Genomic DNA, 22,658 nt, shown 5'->3' with positions numbered 1-22,658 from the left:
ACCAGAGCTGATCTTCGACAACAGAAAGACGAAATCAATCAGTGCAGCGCTCATATTGATGCTATGCAGGATAAGATGGTGGACCTTGAGGAAATCATCGCTGTAACGTCAAACTGGAGTTAAATAGAGTTAAATATTGTGCATTGCGTATACGCAGATGGCCCTCAGGATTCCAACATTTGCATAATTTCCAAACTGCAGTTAAAGGCAGCATAACATACAGATTATAATGAATCAAAAAATTATGTCTTCATTGGATAACCATGAAATATAAATACGTTTACATGAAGTACACCACCCACTCGATATGTCGCGGGTGTCGAGGTCCACTATAAATCCACTATATATCAAGGGCCATGATATAGCGAGAGACCCATAGAAAAACATAGGCTAACAAATACTGTACAACCACTCCCTCGTTTTATCGGGGGCGTCAGGGTCCAATATAAGTCCTCCACGCAACCCGCTTTTTCTCATTTTTCATATAAAAAGCAGTACACCGTTTTAATTTGTACTGTGGAGGGTAACTGCTTCTCATCAACTTCATTCCAACTTCACTCCAATTAATTTCATGAGTCTTCCTCGCCTTTCTCAAATACACAAACCCGCTGCATTGAAAGAATCCATTCCCAACATAGGAGGCTTGTTGCTAGGGAGCTGACGTCACTGCCTTGTGATTTTTGCTAGTGCATTGCTGCCACACATGACAGTTGGCTAAAATATAAACCGCTTCAGCAAATAGATATTTGATTTGCTTTGTGTTATTGTGCAATACGTGTGTATGATAACAGTATGATATTAATGTTTTGATTTTAATTGTTTTGTTTGATGTGCAGTACGAAATAAACAAACAGTGATTCTAAGTGCCTATGTATATTGCAGCTAAGGCATACGCAGTTAGACTGTAAAAATGGGGAGCCAACTCCAGGACTGAATAATATAATAAAGGTTTAATATGTGCAATGGTGCATTCCAGCCACCTCTGTTACCCATCACTACTGTATTGGTATCACCTGGAGCTTGAATAATTTAGAGCTATAGAAAGAAATGATGATTTATAAAATATTTATTCATACGTTGGGCTGCAGTGGCAGGCTTAGTGTGGTTAATGTGTCTTGTTCAAACCATTTATATTTGTTGTAATACAAGATTGATTTATACAATTAGTAATTTAACGGTGAACAATTTTTTAATTGATTACTCGAGTAAATGATTACACGTACCCATCTCTAGTCACAATACTGTTTCGTATGGTAAAGAAAGAAAACACAACAAAACTACTAAAAAATAAAATAAAAAATACAATTAAATATAAAGTTTAAGCCAGCATTGTACTGTAAATGCTGACCTAAACAATCCAGTAAATAGCTGAAGGCAGGCAGTAACAAACTAAATACTGTGACATAGAAAAGGATGGAACAAAAGTTATAAAAAGTAAAGCAAACCCACTGTATATACTCCTTGCCAAGGGCTGTAATTACAAGAGCTTTCAGAATCATGAAAGTAAGTCACAATGACTTGTATTTTACACATGTATAAAATGTAAAATGTAGCTTTGACAAACATACCCACCTAGACTCTGATACACTCAATAACTTGCTACAGCAGTGATTTTTAACCTTTTTAGATTAAGTATAATTGTTTCCAGCAGGGACCACCAGGTGTACCAGTAACTGTGTAATCTTAAACGGCTGTTGTAAAACAGAGACCTACCCCATTACAACCGGTTTTCTCACTGAAAATGTGACGGCATTATCTAATTCTTTGACAAGAGTTCACCACAATCAACAACACAGAGTGGCTGCTTTGGTTCCCCATCAGTAATTTTAAAAGTTGACAACAAATACCTCTCATCATAACTTCTCATTTCTCTGTGATTCAGTGGTACAAACAGATTGATACATTACAATGGTGTGATTGAGGGAGTATTGTGGTTGAGGAGTCATATCATCATAAAGAACAACTGCGGGTGCGTACCAGTTGCAAGCCTGTCTTGTACCAGTACTGATACGCGGACCATAGGTTGAAAACCACTGCTACAGAATGCATTAACCAAGTTCCATCACAATTGTAGTGTTTATCTTTATATGTAAACGTTTAAATATGACATGCAGATAGACTCTGATACTTTCAATAAATAATGAATAGTGATAAATAATGTAAGAAGAGGTTCTCTAGATGTTAATATGTAAGTGTGACTGTTAAAGATTCTGATACTATCACCATTGAATAAGCAGTTCTTTAGATATGTGCAAATACAGTGTGACATACCAAATTTGTTATTTGGTTAACGTATAGGCATTTATTAACAATCAATGCATTCATGTTTTATTTTTCAAAATAAAGAACAAACATTTTTATTTTTTATTTTTTAAACAGAAGATCCAATAACTAATATTTATATTCCATTCTCTCTCCATTTCAGCTAGCATGGCACAAAGATTTTGTGCACTGTGACTCTCATGGCATTCGTTTGCAAGACGTAAGACTTCAGTTCGAAGTGAAATCTAGCATTTGAGCAGTCACAGTAACATATCCCTCCATGCATCTGTAGTGATACGAATGCTGTCTTGTCATGGTTGTACTGGCTGGAGAATTCATTGGCATTGTTTTTTGCGAGTCCCAGGCGTAACTGTGTCTGATATTTGGTTGTGACAGATTTGCACAGCTGACCTTATCGTGCCTTACCGAATAGTGAAAACTGTCCAGAGTAGACTGATATTTGGTATTTCCACAGTAACTCAGTTCAGCATTGCATAGTTTGCAAACTTTTGGTTTTATCCAAATCATTTCCTTTCCCATAGACACGAAATCCAAAGATTGCCAAACATCACTTTTCCATCCTCCTTCCTTTGCCCCAAAAATTACCAATCTTTTTGGCAGTTTCTTTAATTTGAAAAAAAAAAACCCAACATATTGCCTTAAGAAAATGTGAATACAATAGGCCTACTTCTGATTTGGCTTGTCCAATGCGAATGTAGAGGCCTAAAGAGTATCCTAGCAACGTGCTGATGTTATCTGCCGTACTAGCACAAAAAGAAGCGCATTCTCACACACTCAAAGTTTTAACCGGCAACAGGAGACAAAGTGGGTTCTAATTTGATGCATCGATTTGTAATCGAAGCTCTGGGAAATTTAAGGACAGATGCTCAATGATTGTTTGTGTTTTTTTTCTCTGATTTGCTGTTGGGGTGCCTAGCTTAAGATTCTGAACAAAAGGTAAAAATAGGGTCTGATAAATGTACCCAGTGGTCTTCAGTGAGACTTATTTGTTTGACTTGTCCTCCAGGGGTTGTCTTTTTTTTATTCCAAAACGACTTATCAATTCAAATTAGGAATGTAGTCTTTTTAAGGTTAGAACACATTTTAAAAAGTCAGACTACAATCCCCAACAGTCCATGTGACGCCTCAAAATGGGCCAAAAGTTGATACCCAGGATTGCCAAGATCATGGGTGCACTAACCTGAAGCCATGATCTTGTGTGCTTCTGCAGGGTGAGGATGTGAACCGGACACTGGAAGGGGGAAGGAAGCCACTTCATTATGCTGCAGACTGTGGACAGACTGAGATGGTGGAGTTCCTCCTTTCCAAAGGAGCAGATGTCAATGTGAGTACAGAAGCACTACTGTGAGCGGGGAGAAATTTTCACAATCCTTTGTGATTATAATGTCTTTTATATATCTTTTTGCAGGTACATTTCATTGCCCCACTCAGACCTCAAACTTAGTAAATTTTTTAGCATCCCTGTCTAGAAATTAGATTTAGCCGTGCCACCACAAAATGTTAATAACATTTCAGTTATTTGTAAATTGCTCCCCATTTTTTCAGACTAATTAGCATGCATAAAGTGAAACAAACAAAGAAAACATTAACCAAAACGAGAAAGCTGTTTGCCTAGCAAATCACACCAATGTATGCTCACAAATGAATATGCGCATAGATCTATCTGTCAGCGGATGGGTCTTTGGAGTGTTTTGTGGGAACCCTTTTTTTTTATCAAAATCTATGACTGCCTGTTTTGTTCCCCCAACATTATGAACCTGTACATGAAGTTTGAAATTAATATAACAAGGTGTTCAGAAGTTATAAGGGCCAGAAGCTTTCATAGAAAACATCCAAACACAAGAAAACATATGAAAACCACATGAGTGTTGTGCAGCAGCTTGTGCACAGAATGAGATCAGTGCTGCAATGCACCTTTTAATACATCATATATGTATACAGTTGTAACTATTTGTCTTCATGCAGTTCCGAGCTGTTGGGGATAGGCACATTTTAGAAGTTTAACCAACCACATCTTGCAATCTGTCATGCCTGTCAACTTGCCAATGCACTTGTTAACATGTGTTGAGGTAGGAGAATAGTCATTTAAAAACAAACATGGTTGTTATGGGACAATTACAGAATGAAATGGCAAAGTGTTTTATGTCTTAAACCTCCGAGCTCCTAATTTTAAAAATATAGCGTGACTACATTTATTACCAGTTGTGCTTGCATTTGCTAATAAGCTTCATAAGGTCTTGCAATTGAAAGGGGTATAAAACCTTTTTAGGATTAGAATGTGATAAGTGTGCCTAACAAGTCAGGTGCGGACATGGTGTATTCACAATTGTAATGACAGGTGCATTCACTACTGAATCAGATTTAACAAAGGCAGAACTAAATTCTCATTAAAACAGAAACGACAACAGTCGTTGCAGTAATTGCTTTCAGATACTTATCAGATGAGTTTGAGGAACTGCGCATTAATTCTTGGATATGAAGTACTGACTACAATGTTTGGCAAGGAACTCCGCTCTCTGCACTTTGAACACTATGGGTGATTATGGCTGACAGGGAATTACAAGCACCCTTACCTTTTGATGATGTTTGCAATCATTCTCGTGGTTCTTATTGCAATTTACTTTTCAATAGTCGTTATGAAACAGATTTGATTGTTTTCAGGAGCTTCTCTTTGGATCCTAGTTGCCTGCCCAGCATTGTCTAGTACACAGGAGTGCATTGCTAGCAAAACGAAAGGAAACTTATTTCCAAAGTGGCAGATCAATAAATTGCACCGACTCCTTACTTTTTATAAAGAAACATTTTGTTACAGTATCTAGCCTAGGTTACATATGTGTGAAGCAACTGCTGTAGAACTACTACACTCCAAAATTAAGTAACACAGTATTTCAGATGGTGCAATCTTAAAATAATTGCTCTTTTAATCCAGTGTTGCTCACGCCAAAATCTGTAACAGCAGGAAATAGTCTCAAACCCCACCACAAACTGCTGTATAGCACAGCAGTACCATGCCTGTGAATATATCATGAATATATATACAGCTCTGGAAAAAATTAAGAGACCACTGCAAAATTATCAGTTTCTCTGGTTTTACTATTTATAGGTATGTGTTTGGGTAAAATGAACATTTTTGTTTTATTCTATAAACTGCTGACAACATTTCTCCCAAATTCCAAATAAAAATATTGTCATTTAGAGCATTTATTTGCAGAAAATGACAACTGGTCAAAATAACAAAAAAGATGCAGTGTTGTCAGACCTCGAATAATGCAAAGAAAATAAGTTCATATTCATTTTTAAACAACACAATACTAATGTTTTAACTTAGGAAGAGTTCAGAAATCAATATTTGGTGGAATAACCCTGATTTTCAAGCACAGCTTTCATGCGTCTTGGCATGCTCTCCACCAGTCTTTCACATTGATGTTGGGTGACTTTATGCCACTCCTGGCGCAAAAATTCAAGCAGCTTGGCTTTGTTTGATGGCTTGTGACCATCCATCTTCCTCTTGATCACATTCCAGAGGTTTTCAATGGGGTTCAGGTCTGGAGATTGGGCTGGCCATGACAGGGTCTTGATCTGGTGGTCCTCCATCCACACCTTGATTGACGTGGCTGTGTGGCATGGAGCATTGTCCTGCAGGAAAAACCAATCCTCAGAGTTGGGGAACATTGTCAGAGCAGAAAGAAGCAAGTTTTCTTCCAGGACAACCTTGTACTTGGCTTGATTCATGTGTCCTTCACAAAGACAAATCTGCCCGATTCCAGCCTTGCTGAAGCACCCCCAGATGAGTCCAATTTTCAGCTTTGCCCAACACCTGGTCATCTAATGGTTAGACGGAGACCTGGAGAGGCCTACAAGCCACAGTGTCTCGCACCCACTGTGAAATGTGGTGGAGGATCGGTGATGATCTGGGGGTGCTTCAGCAAGGCTGGAATCGGGCAGCTTTGGCATGAATCAAGCCAAGTACTGTTGTCAGTAGTTTATAGAATAAAACAAATGTTCATTTTACCCAAACACATACCTATAAATAGTAAAACCAGAGAAACTGATAATTTTGCAGTGGTCTCTTAATTTTTTCCAGAGCTATATATATATATATATATATATATATATATATATATATATATATATATAAACATGAAAGGGAACTGAAACTACAGCAGTTATAACATGATTACTGTACTGCTGTATATGCAGTACAGTAATCAGTAATCATAAATAAATTCACTCTGTCTTGACAATGTTCACAATAACTAAATCACAGTGTGGTTTAAAAATTGTAAAAGCTGTACTGTATACAGTGCTGCTTTTTTATAACGCTGTAGTCAGCCGTAGGTAAGGGACTGTGCAATTGTGTTTAGCCTTATTTAAGTGAGTAAATGAGAGCCACGACCATACTGTATAATTAAGGCTGGAAGAGTTTAAATGGTAAACAAAATTAAAAAATCTTTCCGTTTAACATTAAATATACGTATACCCCCTCTTTCCACTCCTCAATAAATGAAAATCTAAACATTTCCATTCACTTTTTTTTACTTCCTCTGCGCCTTAGGCTTGCCCCACCCCTCCTCCAGTCCAGTTCACCGTGTGATTAACCTTTAGCCAGTCAGAGAAGTCTGGTAGAACGCAGTGTGCAAGCGTAATACGTGTAGATGTCGTTCAAGTCGGTACAGATAGAATTATTCAAAAATTAAAGAGAGTTCTGTTTGGACCTATTTTGAAAAAGTTGAGGACGATACTGTAAAATGCAGTTTGGTCAAACTTGCTAAATTATCACTGAGGTTCCACGGGTAGTTGTCAATCATCTCTGGTTGAAACATCCTCACTTCCAGCTAGATGAAGACCGATCGCGTCAGCCCAGGATAACACAATTTGCATGTCATCGCTTTTGTGATACGGTAAGGGCAGATAAAATAGCTGATCTAGCAGCAGAGATGATTGTGATAGACTGAGTTGTGGAAGGACAATGATTTAGTCAGCTTCTGTCTTCTATTGAGCCTGACTACAAACTGCCTTCCTGCCCCTTTTTGTGATGTGTAGAATATTTCGTCTTTACGATACTGTGAAGGCTAACACTGAATAAAGCTCCACACTGTCACTGCAGAGCAGTCATGTGAATGTATATGATGTATCTCAGCAGTGCCTCTCGTGCATGAACAGTTCTACAACTAATAATATCCTCACTTGTTTACTCTCTGCAGGCTCCCGACAAGCATGGCATTACTCCCCTCCTCTCAGCCACCTACGAGGGCCATGTCACCTGTGTCAAACTCCTTCTCTCCAAGGTACTGCTTCTCTGTTTTACAGCTTTAGAGGGAGTGTGCTATCTTTTTACACAGGTTCCTCTCAATGTATTGGGGAAGGAAGCTGCTTGCAATAAATGCATCCATTGCAATGGGGTGCAAAGTACTGGAAACAATGCAGTATGCCTTAAGTCATTTTATTTCACAAAATAATTGAATAAATCTTGCCTGTTTTGCACTTCCATTAGCTACATTGGTCTCAAATGTGCCATTACTGAAGAAGCACATGTTTATAGCAAACATGTATTTTCATTTTAAAACAGACACACCAAGTTCTCAGATTGCTTGCCTTACCATCCAGGATGTCTGTTCCTGCTTTGGTCATTTGTGGAGAGTAAACAGGAGAAGGATTTATTAGTTGTAGAACTGTTCATGCATGAGAGGCACTGCTGAGATAGGTCATATAATTCACAGGACTAAAAAAAATGAACGGAGAGTTACACATGAAGGAAGGCGATCGGACACAAGAATCCTGCTAAGTTTTGGGAAAACTAAAATGCTAAATGAAAGGCAAATTATCAGCTTTGCCAAAACAAATATTGAATTTGTTTAATCAACATTTGACAAAGGCACGATTTGCATTAAAAAACAAGTCTAATTCTAGGTCTTTAAGCTTTCGTTTTATTATGCAATAATTTAATTTTGTGGTAACACCTCAAATGTAATTTTAGAGTTATTGAGTACAATGAAGTTCTAAACGCACTTAAGTCTAGAGATTAATACATCATGATGTCCACATGTTTATACTTAATGCATCAATTTTGACAAATTAAATGCCTCATTTGGAAATTGCATTTGTTACACCATTATGAAAGGATGGAGATGATTCAGAATAACTATAGACTCCTTTCTAATTTGTCTGTTCTGGCTAAGGTCCTTGAGTCACTAGTTAATGTATAGTTAAAGCATGATTTTAATTCTAATAACATTCTTAATGAAATGCAGTTTGGTTTTAGGTCTAATCATTGTACAGTGACAGCAAGTTATGTAAGATATTACCTTGGCCTTGGATAAAAATGAAGTATGTGCATCTGTGTTCTTTGACCTTTCTAAGGCCTTTGAAACAGTGGATCATGAGCTCCTGACTCAGATTGTGGATAGTGCTATAGGTGAGAAGATGGTTGGATGGTTTAATAATTTTATAAATCGAACCCAAAGTATAGCGTAGATTAGTAGTGCAACCAGCACCCTCATTTTGTATTAAATTATTGTGTAGGCATTTATCAATGATAATCGATGCATTGACATGTTTTTTTTTTTCCAAAATAAAGAACATTCTTTTTTTTTTGTTTTTTTTAAACTGACGATCCAATAACTAAAAACACAGTTGTGCATAAGTTAAACAAGCGCGCAACGTACATTCAAATTAGAATTTGTTTAACAACTGATAAGAATGTGTGCGGTCGCATCAGATGTCCCTTTAACATTGTAATAATAAAAAATACTATGTTTTAACAGAAGTAATTTCTATCTGAACTATGGTTGTTCAATACTGTTAACATTTTATGTCCAAAAGCAAAAGCAACACATTTGAATTAATCTCACAAATCCTGAGAATTTAACTATTACTAAATTCAGCTTCTTTTTATATAATATTGCCATATAATCCAAACACAACATGCTTTGAAACAAAATAAGGTAATCGGTAGATTAAGAGATTAAAAAAAAAAAAAGTATTAATTTTTTAAATCAAGAAAATGTGAATACAATAGGCCTACTTCTGATTTGACTTGTCCAACTCGAATGTATAAAGTGTGTGTCCTAAGCAATGCACTAATCTACCGTACTAGCACCAAAAGAAGCACACTCACACACTGAGATGGATTTATTTCAGGGAGTATTGAGTTTAAAAAATGATTTCCTCAGGGATCTGTACTCAGACCAGCCTTTGGTCATTAGCATGCAGATGATACTATATTGTATTCTAATGGCTCTTCACTTGACAAGGCTAATTAATAAAAACTTGTGGGAAGCTTCCAATATCATTCAGCAAATAAGTTTCAAATCCAACAGATCTGAAAAAACAAAATCAAATCTCTTTGTCTAACTTTTTTAATTGAAAACACTGGAATGTTCCTGCATTGAACAAGGAAATAATTGCAAATATGGTTTTAACAGAATTTTACAACACATCAATATGCTCTCAAAAAAAACTAAATTGGTTTATTTTTATAGACATAAATTCTGTTTTTCTGAACAAACATGAGTACATTGAATGACTGACTGGTGATTATTTAGTATCTACTGGCACGGTCTTAATAAAACTGGATCCTTTGTACCATTCTGTATTACGATTTATAACTAAGGCCCTGTGTAAATCACGATTTCACTGGCTGCATGGAAATTGTGAAATTAGCAAAAAAGAAATCACAGTAATGAAACTGTACAGCTCTACTGTGTGCCTGTGTGTACTATTCGCCATGCACATAATGCTGTGCAGTGATTGTCATGTGACTATATGCTATCTAGGCAGAAATTAAAATACTACACAATGTAAACAAGAAAATGGATGTGTCAAGGCTAAAAATGTGTACAGCAGATCACGTCAAGCAGTTTCCAGCAGGAGTTTTACACAGCGATGGAGGTAAGCTCGTTCCACTGGCACCCTCTATAGTTCCTGAGAGGAGCAGTATTCGTCATTGACAGCACCTAGACTTGATCGATGCAGATTGTCTCTTCTCTTTTCTGCGAGGTCCCAGGTGTCCTCCTCCATGGAGTTAGGGACGTCAGTACTGTTCATAGCACTGCTCACGGCAGAGACAGACGTTATTAATCATTACAGGCAGTTTTCTTTTTAATAATAAAATAATTTAAACCATGCTGCAGGTATTTTAGCCTCGTCTAGTAGGTTTTATCTTTGTGAACGTACACTTATCTGTGAAGTATTAACATTTTCTTACCAAGGCTATAGTGGAAGTGTCTGCATATACATGTCACACTTTGAGTTTTCATCTAGAGAACTGCTTATCCAATCATGATACAACTTGGTTCAGACATTTATTAGCAGATGAGAGCATCAAAGAACCTGACTGTTAATCCTTCTGTATGTTCTACATGCATGTGTCGCTCTCCTTGCATTTGTACATGTACAAACTGTTGATGTAGATCATTGTGGTTTTTCATGAACGTGCAGCTCTAATTTTTTATTAGAGCTGCACTTTGCAGGGGATGTATGTTGAGGATACACCATGAACGTTTTCATAGAGTAGCTATTCCACGAATGAGGATAGCCGAGTAACCCACAATCCCCTGGGTGTCCTATGAGTGAAATATTACAGGACTCTATGAAGGTTCATGGAGTATTCTATTTATATAACAATGATAAGTATGGAAAAGAAAGTATGTTTAAATCTGAATTAAGCAAGTGAATTCTTAAATTCCTTAGATCAAGCTTCGCATCTGCTTAGCAACGTGCTGTAATTTGGAGCAGTGAGATTCGCCTAGTCATACTAGTCATAAATGAATGCAGGATAGATTAAAAATGTTTTTCAAAGCTACATATATCAACGCTTGTTAGCGCTATCAACATTATCACAATGAATAACTTCCTGTGCTATTGGGCAGTCTGACTTCATAGTCAAGCTGCAGGCAGAGTATGTGACATACTGCATAAGAAGTAATGAGGTTCAGTTTATAAATCTAATGTGTCAATATGAAATTCACATAAAGAAATAACCAAAACATCTCACCACTGATAATGACAGTAGTGATAATGTAGCTAATGCTAATAAGAGTTTAGATCAAAGAGGTTTGAAAGTCTTAACATTTTTAACTCCACCCAGGCCAAGCTTGTGACTTCGCAGAAGGACTCTGATAACGTGGTTACAGTCAAAAATGGGAGAAGCTGTTTTACTTTGTTTGCTATTTTAACAAATCATTTGGGAAGGGAAATTGAGTGAATTGGGTCATCAAAATAAAAGTGAAAGATTACCAACACATTCACCCGTTCTAGTTTTGTTCATTTTAATATTTCAGTAGTTGTTAAACAGAAGAATTGCCAGATGTGTTCATGCCCTGTGCCATGAAGGTTGTTTGGCTTGAAAGAGGGCCGTAGTAGTTGATTGACCACTCTGCAGTGGAAGGGTCTTCCAGTTTGTTCTTGACTGCAAAGTTGTCTGTTGCTGGGGATTCCACAGCGAGCGTTGCATTGACTCATTGCATTCAAGTGGACACCTGCAAGGTTGTCCTTTGTCCTTGTGGAGTCGGTAGCTCACTAACATCCACTATAGAGCACCTGAATGTAAATAGCCTTTTGGCTTGATTGTGGATGCCCGCTGACCTTCCATTCTCCTGAGCTGGGAACATAATTGAACATTCCACATTGGAGAGAGAACTGGGTGACTGGACACTCTAAAATAAAAGTTAAATATTAGGATCATTTTTATAGAGGTAAATAACAGGTGCTGTTTGATGCCAAGATAATTCGTTTTATTGTGATTTTATAAACTAGTCTCCTTTGCATTGGCTGACATGGCACGCTTGTTGTTTTAGCCCCAAAGCAGTAGATTGTTCCTGATGTCCCAGTGGTCAAATATTGTGCTGTTTTCTGTTCATTTCCTATACTAGATCCTATAACAGAATACCAAGTAAATACAATAGCGTGCAGATAGTGTGGCCACCTGGAAAGCCTTCATATTTTTTTTCTTTTTGTAATATAATGTACAGACTATTTAATATTAAACTTGTTGGCAGAGATGTTATTTTTATAATTTAAGGGGTAGTAACCAACATTTTCTTTCCTCTCGGCTTAATCATTTTTTGTTTTTCGGTTTTACTTTGACACTTTGACTAACTGTAGATTCACTCCATGGATCTCAGTGACGGCTGCACAGGAAGGGAATCTGATGTGTTGAGCTAGATACATGTGCTTCACCCATGTTAAAATGAAAATAACATCTGGAAAGTAAAACAATGTGCAGAAAAATGATAGGACCTTTGAGAGTGTTGGTATGCTTATTCAAGCTAAGATAATATGTATATAAAATTGGTTATTACGTAATAGTATAGTACTGTATATAGTTTTGTAGCCTTGCACTTCTGTAAAATGCATTAACAGTATACATTTTTAGAAGTGGTTTGCAAATGCAAATAACTGTCTCTAGGTAAAGGCTGAAGCCAGGGCACTTATACTGAAAGTGTAGAAGTAAAGAATAAAATGAAAAACATGGATACAGGGCTCATCTGAAAGGGTCATTTAAAAAAAAAAAAAAATATGTCCTTGATCTTTCAGCCGGGTTTATCTTTGTGAAGGTACAGTGATATGTGAGGTTATTTAATGGAGTAATAACAAAGTCGTTAACTTTTATTTTCTTACAGCCTTATATCCCTCTGTATCATCACACTCTAATCTAGAGAACTGCTTTTCCAATTGTGACAAAACTTGGTAGGACATTCATTATCACACAAAAGTATCAGAATCTGGGGATAGAAGGAAGAACTGTCTGTTAATCCTTTCTTGCATATTTACATTGTGGTTTTTCATGAAAGTAGGACATAATTTAGTTATTTAAAATGTGTTTTAGATCTTACTACTTCACTTTGCATGAATAACTTCATCTTGCATGAATATTTTTTTATTTAAAGTGCTTCCTACTTTCTATTTTAAACTTACTTTTACTTCCATTTATGCACTCTTATTCTGCTCTGCAAAATTCAGGGTAGTGACTCGAATCTGCCAAGTTGCCCTTCTCTGTATCATCCCAAGTTCAATAATGTTTTTTTTTGTAGTGAGGTGACCAACACTGGACACAGTATTCTAGGTGGGGGTTTAACTGGAGAATTATATAATCTTAGCATGACCTCCCTGGAGTATTTCACACTTTTTGCAGTACACTTTTTGCCTTTTAATTGTCTTGTCTGTAATGTTTTTGTATTGGATTAATCTAAATGGGGAAATAAACAACTTCCAGGGCAAACAAACAGCTCCTCTCCATGATAATTAACTAAAATACAAAGAGCTGTACTATTTAGGGTAACTTTGCTCAATTGATTAGGGAAATGCTTCTGATTTTCGTCACGATACATGACATCCACCAAATGGTTCTTGAATGATGACTGTGATTTTTATATTTGCAATGAAAACATGCCATCCCTATCTAGTTCAAGTTTTAGCTTATCCTTCAAAGTACAATATGAGCACATAATATAGCTACCCACCAGGTGTTGATACTGTAAACTGAAAACAATGACTTGCCAGGGTTGCTGAAAAGAATAGCCAGCAAGCAGCTTGTACTTGCAATGGCCAAGTCCGCTTCACTTTACTCTTGGTGTGCTTGTGTCAGTTTGCTGATTGGAATTGCAGTTGAACTCAGATTCTTGGCCTAGATGTTACTGATTTCTCTGAGCATCATAGTGTGGTAAATCTCTTGAATACTTTATTTGGCATATATTTTACGGTAAATACTGTTTCCTGCTACTGTACCAAAAAAAACAAACATAAGTACTCCAGCTTTTCTGTTCCGTACCACAATCGTTATTGCTGTGTTGCCTGTTAGACAATGTGGGCAATAATCCTTACACTATCAGCGCACTAGAGCGGACATTTTGAAAAGAGATTGAAACTGCTTTTAAAATTATAAGTGTAAAAAGTTGTCAGGATGTTAACAATGAAAAGAGAAATTACAGGTACAGTATTTAACCCAGGTACTAATTCTTTAAAGCCTTATTAATCCTTCTGGGGTGTGTGCGTGTCTAGAAGTGATTTATTGCTGCTGTACCCTTGAGCAAGGTACTTTACCTAGATTGCTCCAGTAAAAAACCCAGTTGTATAAATGGGTAATTGTATATAAAAATAATGTGATATCTTGTAACAATTGTAAGTCGCCCTGGATAAGGGCATCTGCTAAGAATTAATAATAATAATAATAATAATAATTATTATTATTTAACCAGATGGTGGAACTTGAGGCTTTTCATCTGCCTCCTTTCCAGTCTGACGGAGAGTGGCAGCTCCATACGCTTTGCCCGTTGCGGGCACTAGCGTGTTATGTGGACAGAGTTGGAGGCAGTCTGAGCAGTTTTTTGTCTTCTGTCTGTCCCATGAGAAAGCTCTGTCTAAACAGGCTGTCAAGATGGATTACATACATAGCTAAGACTGCATATGAACGAGCCAACTTGCCCCCTCCAGAAAAGCTCACTGCCCATTCTACCAAGGGCATGACAACTTTGTGGGCTTTGTTCCAGAACGCATCTGTCAGGGACATTTGCAATGCAGCAGTATGGGCTACTCCCCATGTTTTTACACAGTTCTAACGGCTGAATGTCGTGGATCCACAAGTGTGGAACAAGTGTTAAGGGTGGCCTCGAGCATGACCCTTGCAGCATAAATAAATTTTTTAGCTATAGCTACTTGTACTGGGGTTCCTCATGGTAAAACGCAAGGTGGCCGTTGACTTAGCCTTGTAGCATTCCAGTTGGTCTCCAGTATTGCCTTGCGACAGCTTTGGTATTCATACCCATGAGGTAATGGTTACATTTCATGCTTGATGGTGAACGTTAGTTTATTATCGTAACTCTGGTTCCCTGAAATAGAAATGTGACCATTAACCTTCAAGGTCGCTGCGCTCATTAGTGCAGCAGGTCCTGAAGGAAAAATGATGACTGTGTCGGTGCCAGCAGTCTTTTTATGCCCTCGGGGGCGGGCAAGACTGCGTCACTGGCACTGTGTGCAGCTTTGATATTTCTGTTTAGGTTAGACTGTATTAAAGGATTAATACCCATGAGGTAATGGTTACATTTCTACTTCAGGGAACCAGGGTTATGATCAATCAGTATTTATTTTATATAGCGCCTTTCATAGTGGACCACCATCACAAAGCACTTTACAAGATAGTGAGGAACATGCATAATACTTTAAGTACAGTGAAATACAGGGCATAGTACATTTAAATACAAACAATAAAAACAATGCAAATACATTAAATACAGACATAATACATTAAATACAAGGCTAGGATGTGAAACGTAAACATTGTGGATGCGTGTGTCATGCAGAATCATACGAATAAGATGGAGTGAAAAACCTGAAATAACAATTTAGACAACAGCTAATAACAGATATCAGGCTTAAAGAGCATTGAAAGCAAGAGAGAACAAGTGGGTCCTGAGAGATGATTTGAAGTGAGCGACTGTGGAAGCTACACGCACTAAAGCTGGGAGAGAATTCCAGAGAGTCGGGGCCATGAAGCTAAAAGAGCGCTCTCCGAGTGTGGTGCACTTTTGCTTGGATATAACAAGCAAGCCAGAGTTCAAGGGCCTCAGCTTGCGTGCAGGGACATAACGGGTCAGCAGGTTGGAGTGATACTTTGGACCTGTGCGATGAAGGGCTTTGTAGGCAAGCAGGAGAATTTTGAAGAGTAATCCTGAACTTTACAGGTAGTCAGTGCAGCCGGGCAAAACAGTGGGTAATGTGATCATCTGGTAAAGATCCTAGCAACAGCATTTTGAACCAGCTGCAATCTGTTTATAGTGCGTGACGGAAGACCACCATAGAGAGAGTGTTGCAGTAGTCGAGTCGAGAGGAGATGAATGTATGACAGAGGGAATCCGGGAGGGAAAGGTAGGGACGGACCTTTTGAGATGTTTTGGAGGTGTAAGAGGGAGGATTTGACTACAGAGGAAATTTGTGCATCAAAGGAGAGGTTACTATCCAGAACAGAAGTACACCAAGGCTTTATACAGTGGGGGAAGGCAGCAGCAGACAGTTTCCGAGGTTCAAGGAAGCAATATTGAGATTCGTGAGTTGAGTTTTCGATCCTACTAGAAGTTGTTCAGATTTGTTCGTGTTGAGCTGAAGAAAATTGGCAGACATCCAGACCTCGATGTCTTGGATGCAAGCTGAGAGCCGGACCATGGCAGAGGGACATCCAGCGTCTAGTTTTCTGGAAAGGATTGAAACATGAGGCTATGTTGGTGGATGAGGTGACCCAAGGGAAACATGTAGATGTTGAAGAGTAGAAGCCTCAGAACAGACCCTTGAGGGACACCGCAAGTGACCAGGTTTGCGTCAGCACTGCTTCCATCATAGGAAACAGACGGCATGCATCCAGATAGGTAAGAGGACAGCCAGGAGAGACAGGTTCCAGAGATCCCAGCATACTTCTGAAGGCGGTCAAGAAGAATGCTATGATCTATGGTGTCAAAAGCAGTAGTTGGGTCCAGGAGGACAAGGATAGAGAGAGCAGCAAGCATCAGCATTAAGCAGAAGATCATTTACAATCCGGTGCGGAGCAGTTTCAGAATTGATGCGGCCGGAAGCCAGACTGCAGAGATTCAAGCAGATTGTTATCTGTGAGATGTTTCGTCAGTTAGCTGGTTACAGCCCTTTTCAGGAGTTTTGTAGAGAAAAGTAAGATTGGATATAGGACGAAAATTAGATGAGACAGCCCTGTCGAGGGAGGTTTTTTTGAGCACCGGTGTTACTCAGGCAATCTTGAGGGCAGCAGAAACCAAGCCTGAGTCCAGGGACAGGTTGAGAGTGTACATATGTACAAGATTTGTCGGCCAGGGGTCCAAGGGGCACACGGCAGTAGTTGATTTCAGTAATATGCTGGAGATATCGGTAATGGAGAGAGCAGGACGGGCAAACGGATGGAAGTCAAGGTGATCAAGTACTATACTGGGTTTGTTGCAGGCGAGCGTAGCATATATGGTGTCAATTTTGTTCTGAAAGAGGAGAAATCATGACGGGTAAGAGGAGGATGAACGGCAGATGGATTTATCAGCGGCTGGATGCAGGATTTGGTCCGTGGTTTTAAAAAGAATATTGGATTTACCGTGTCCCATGGATATGATTTCTGAGAAGTATTTCATGCTGGCAGCAGCGAGCGCACGCCTGTAGCCACAGGTGATTGGTCCAGATCTCTCTGTGAACCGTTAGTCCGGACAACCTCCAATGATCTGAGTAAGGGCGGCGTTGTAGTGGGTCACCGCATCATCGACCGAAGACGGATGAATACCAGTCGGTGGGGAAGAAGAGACTCATTCCGAGAGTATTATAGGATTTAGCAGATTCTTGGGACGGAAGAAAATAACAGTATCAGTAGTAGCAGAAGGTGAAGGAATATTAATATTGGCAGTGATTTAAGAAATGGTCAGAGAGAGAGAGATATCTGAGATGGAGAGATTGGAGATGTCGAGACCCCTGCTAATGAGCAGATCCAGAGTGTGTCCACGGGTGTGAGTGGGGACGTTGACAGATTGAGAGCGCCAAAGACAGTCACTAGAGAGAAAGAAGGCAAATCAGCATGGGTGTTGAAATCACCTAGGAGTAGAATATTGTCAGTTGAAGATTTGGGACAACCTCACAATTCAACACAGCCCAGACCAGTTAACAAAACTTAATTACAATTATTAAATGCAGAGAGTTACCCCAGCAACAACGATTTAAACTATCAAATTAACTACAATCCACTTACCTTGGAATATGTTGATTTGCCCAGCAGCGAGGAGTTCAGACAACGAGCATAGACTAATAAAGTTGTATCACATTGTTTAGAAGTCCATTAAAACTGTTAATGTATCAAGAGATGGAAAGCTTTGCCCTGATGTGAGCATTATTTTTATTCCAGCACCATCTTCTGAAGTTGATTTGGGAAAGGTTTCTAATGAGTCTTGGTCAAAGCAGCCTGAATTTTATTGCAGATGAGAACCAAAGACAAACCTTAATTTCTCTTATAGAACAACTGGGTCACCGCATTAAGTATAGATTTTAAAGTTGAGATGTTTCTGATGAACCAGACCTGACATCCGCAAATGAGAGTTATGCCACCGGGAGGTCGATGAGCAGGTGATAACTCTTTATACCTAGTCTCAGCTTTCTAAAAATAAGCAGGCACAGAGTAATTAAGTGCCTCATGGCAGGGGATTCTTGCTGGCCTCCTCGATAAAACAAGAGGATGGGAAAGTTAACGAGGTTGGCTTGTCACAGAGTGCTATTGTGGAGTGTAACGGGGGAGATCTGTGCTGATTATGTGGCGCATGCGTGGTACTGCAGGAAGGGGGCAGCAGCAGCCTCGTAGATCTGCCTGTCAGTCATGGCAGTGACACGGAGAGGTGGGGAAGAGGGTGTGCTGGCTTTCCCCCTCTCTGAGTGGCTGAGAGGCGGGCCTTGCTGGATTGCTCGGCCCATAAGTACTGCGCTAGGTTATGTATTCGGTTGGCTGTAATTGGAAAACACACAGAGCCGCTGGCTGAGAAGGCCAGTGGTTGGAGCGAGCGACCAAAACAGGCAAGCAGGCTGAGGAAAACAGCCAGAAAAAAATAAACAATTTTATTAATCTCTGGTTACGTACCCAAGGGGACGTGTGTAGTGATAGGGGAACCTCGGCCACCCCAGTGTATAGTGCATAACCGCTTAGGACAGAGACCCGTGCTGACCGGTTTAGCGGCAGTGGGGGCACTGCGTAAGCAGCACCTTTATTTTGTAGTTTTATTACTGTGTTTTATTTTCCCTTTTCATTTCACCTTTTGTTTTCATTATTATTTTGAGCACCTGTGAGTGTGCCAGCTTTTAACTGTTTTACCAGTATTGGTATTCCTGTGGTTCTGTGTATTGTTGTCAGCGCCCTCTGTGAGCAATAAGACAAACGTCTAAAATAATAAAACTGGGCCCCAGTGCGGTGTTAGCAAATAAAACTTCTGTCTCCTGTGTCAGTGAATTACCCACCACCCTTCCACAGGGAGTTAAAGTAGCCCACCATTTTATAAGCTGCAGTTAGTTTGCTCTGACAGTGAAGAAATCTGTCACAGGCAGACCAATATCATGAGAGGCTAAGGACCTCGTTATCTGAGGCAGAGAGATTGTGTTGGGGTGGGCTTTTAGTGATTGTATTGGGAGTTTAACCCTTAGCGGTCCATTGTCGGACCTGGTCCGACATTGCAATGTGGAGTAGTGGTTAGGGCTCTGGACTCTTGACCGGAGGGTCATGGGTTCAATCCCCGGTTGGGACACTGCTGCTGTACCCTTGAGCAAGGTACTTTACCTAGATTGCTCCAGTAAAAATCCAACTGTATAAATGGGTAATTGTATGTACAAATAATGTGATATCTGTATAATGTGAAATAATGTATAATGTGATATCTTGTAACAATTGTAAGTCGCCCTGGATAAGGGCGTCTGCTAAGAAAGAAATTATTATTATTAATTATTATTATTCCTATCAGGTCCATTGTCGGACTCTGTCCGACATCATTTTAAAAACGCAAAAAACGGGTTTCTATTAATTTTTTCAGCGGAAAAAGCCGAGAAAACCATTCAATTGCCGAGTGGGAGCGACAGGAGCCGAGACAAGCCGGGGAAAAAAAAATAAAAAATAAAAAAAAAGGCGTATCTCATGATTAAGCATACATGCCCCTGGCATTACAATAGGGGCGGGTATAAGGACACAAGCTATGTGATACCACACCAGCGCACAGAGGCTATCACGGACATTTGCAGAGCTTTTTTGAGATGTTATAGTAATAAAATAATGACTTGGATTGCATTATTGAGGAGTTTGGTGATAAAACGAGTGATCAGGAGATTATCGATTGGTATGTACCACTATTATTATTATTATTATTATTATTATTATTATTATTATTATTATTATTATTATTATTATTCATTTATTAGCATCTGTGAAAGCGATAGCGAACGAAAGGGTGGGGCGGGGCTGGAGATGCCTAGTGAGTGCTTTGTTGATATGCAGGGCCTTTTAAACCCGTTTGACTGTGGAAAAAAAAAAACTTTTAAACAGCGCGTCTAAAATTAACTGTGCGTGTGAAAGTAAATTGCGCCTGACACGCACTTAATAAATGGACTGCAAAGGGTTAATTGTTGCTGCAGGTGCCATGTGAGCTTCCCTGCCAATCAAACAATATTTTATTGGGTTATAGCATGGTGACCATCTGTGTACTGATGGTGTTATGAATATAAACACAGATGCTTGCAGTCCTATGATTTTTATTATTTGCCATACAAGTTACAAATCCAACTTGCCTAGATTTTGAAGACATCAGTAAGTTTATGATTGTAAAACACTTTAAACAATCTACACACGTAATGGTGATACTGTATATAAAACACAAGTATACAGAACTTGTGGAAAGTTTGATTGAATGTAACCTTAGAACAGTAATGCAAACCATGCTTTTATTTTATTTATTTATTTATTTATTTATTTATTATCCAGGAAATCCTTATTCCCATGCAATCGAGCTTCAGAAATATGTAGCTTGTTAATGTTATTTCTTGTACAGCTTGAAAATGTGGTTTGTGGGGTTAGGGAATGCCATGGCTTTATTAGAGGCTGTGCAGATTGAGCAGCAAGCCTCCCAGAGACCGTCTGGAGTGAGGGATGATGGGATTGAGTGATAAATGTCAGAGTGGCATTGATGGATGGATCCATCCCAGGAATGGCTGACTGATTATTTATGGTGCAACCACTTAATAACCTGGGTGGAAAAGGAGAAGGCTGTTTCTCATCCTTGTATTAAGGAGGGAAGCCACTTCTCTTGAAAGTGATACTCGCTCCATTAATCACAGTTGCCAGTTCACTGTATAGATTTCCCCGTGCTCAAGAGCTACCCAGAATATCAGAGCTCTGTTTGCAATTGATGTCTGCCTGGTCCAATGAGCAGGTTTAAATAATTACAGTTTTGTCCTGGGATTAATTGTGCAATGTGCATGTAATTGTGTGTCAGTTCTGAGAGTGGGGAAAGAAATTACTTTGCTCTGAGAGGCCTGGGGTTAAAAGCATGGCAGAGTTTGACTTTGGCAGCGATCCAACACAGTCCCGGGTTTCAGAACTACCCCAGAGCCGAGAATTTGTGCAATAAGGAATGGTTTGATAAATTGTCCCTTCTCTGTAGCTGGTTGGAGAACATTCTACAGGTAACCAATACATTGCTGCACATAGACTGGATTGAGATGTATTACTGTATGAAAACTTCTCTGAGTGTGATGAGTTAAAACAATAAATAAATAAGAAGCCGTATAGCTCAAATTACTGGCAGCTTAATGAAACAATGGCTACCCAGGACTGAGTTCTGGGCCATTGCATGCGTCTTACCCAGGGTAGAAAAAAAGTTCTACAGCTTTTTGCTGTATGAGCTTGTGGTGGAGAGTGCAGGCAATGGGAGCGCTTCAGTGTTTTTCTGTTTCTTTCTAGGGTGCAGATAAAGAAACGAAAGGACCTGATGGGATGAAAGCCTTCGAAGCAGCAGAGAGTGCAGATATCAAAGCTCTTCTAAAGTGAGCTGGAAAAGGATGGATTGATGGAAAGCTAAATGGATGAATGCATTTCCTGTGGCCTCGTTACTTCCTGCCTCTTGTTTTCTCACTCTGTTGTCTGTTATTGCCTCCTTTATTGAATCATGCATCCCTTAAGGACCAAACTGAGGGACAGCGAAACACACCCATGGTGGAAACCAAACATTTTCTGACATAACAAATTTTAAAAAAATGTATCATGATAATAACATTAATAACCAACCAACAAATAACCGACCAAGACCTAAATTGTAATAATAATAAAAACTAGAGCACTTATACATAAGTAGTTGGTTAATAAAAAACTGTTGATGGGGCACTTTTGTTAAGATACATCATCAATAAAAAAAGCATCTGATACTGATTTTTAGGGGTTTTTTTCTTCATTGTGGGCCACATTTAGACTGTCATTCCCTGACGGAACAGTTTCTGTCCACCAGGGTGTGGCACACCTGAAATCAGTGTTTAAAGAATGAAGAAATTAATAATGATTTGTTTGTTTTGCATATAAAGTGTATTTTATAGCCATGGAATTTTGGAAAAAAAAATATGGTGTGACATCTGTTTATTGGGCATAAAAAAATGAAGCCTTGTACCTTGAACCTGCATCTTTCAGTTCTTGCTTTGCCATTCCAGTGTTCTGTCTTGCATCTATAGGGTCGCTCAGATCTTTCATCAGTGATCCTTTAAATTGGCTCAAATGTAATGTTTTTTTTCCCTGGTCAGTATCTTTACTGCGTTCTAGATTCTGTTCACAGATCAGTTTGTGTCAGTCAGTTACCACCCTAAAGATTGATGCTCACTTATCTGGCTGGTTT

The 22,658-nt window shown here is 39.0% G+C and overlaps 1 protein-coding gene across 1 annotated transcript in view; it reads left to right on the top strand.

Annotated features, from left to right (window-relative positions):
- Positions 1 to 22,442, top strand: part of LOC117416160 (myotrophin) — a 36,980-nt gene extending 14,538 nt beyond the window's left edge. Inside the window, exons 2-4 of the mRNA XM_034027232.3 lie at positions 3,494 to 3,607; positions 7,488 to 7,571; positions 21,740 to 22,442. Coding sequence (XP_033883123.1) covers positions 3,494 to 3,607; positions 7,488 to 7,571; positions 21,740 to 21,826 — 285 coding nt within the window. The 3' untranslated portion in view covers positions 21,827 to 22,442. The remainder of the gene's footprint in view (positions 1 to 3,493; positions 3,608 to 7,487; positions 7,572 to 21,739) is intronic.
- Positions 22,443 to 22,658: the final 216 nt, after the last annotated feature.

This window comes from Acipenser ruthenus, chromosome 7 (assembly GCF_902713425.1).
Source record: "Acipenser ruthenus chromosome 7, fAciRut3.2 maternal haplotype, whole genome shotgun sequence".
NCBI lineage: Eukaryota > Metazoa > Chordata > Actinopteri > Acipenseriformes > Acipenseridae > Acipenser > Acipenser ruthenus.
This window is presented reverse-complemented; position numbering and strand designations above follow the sequence as displayed.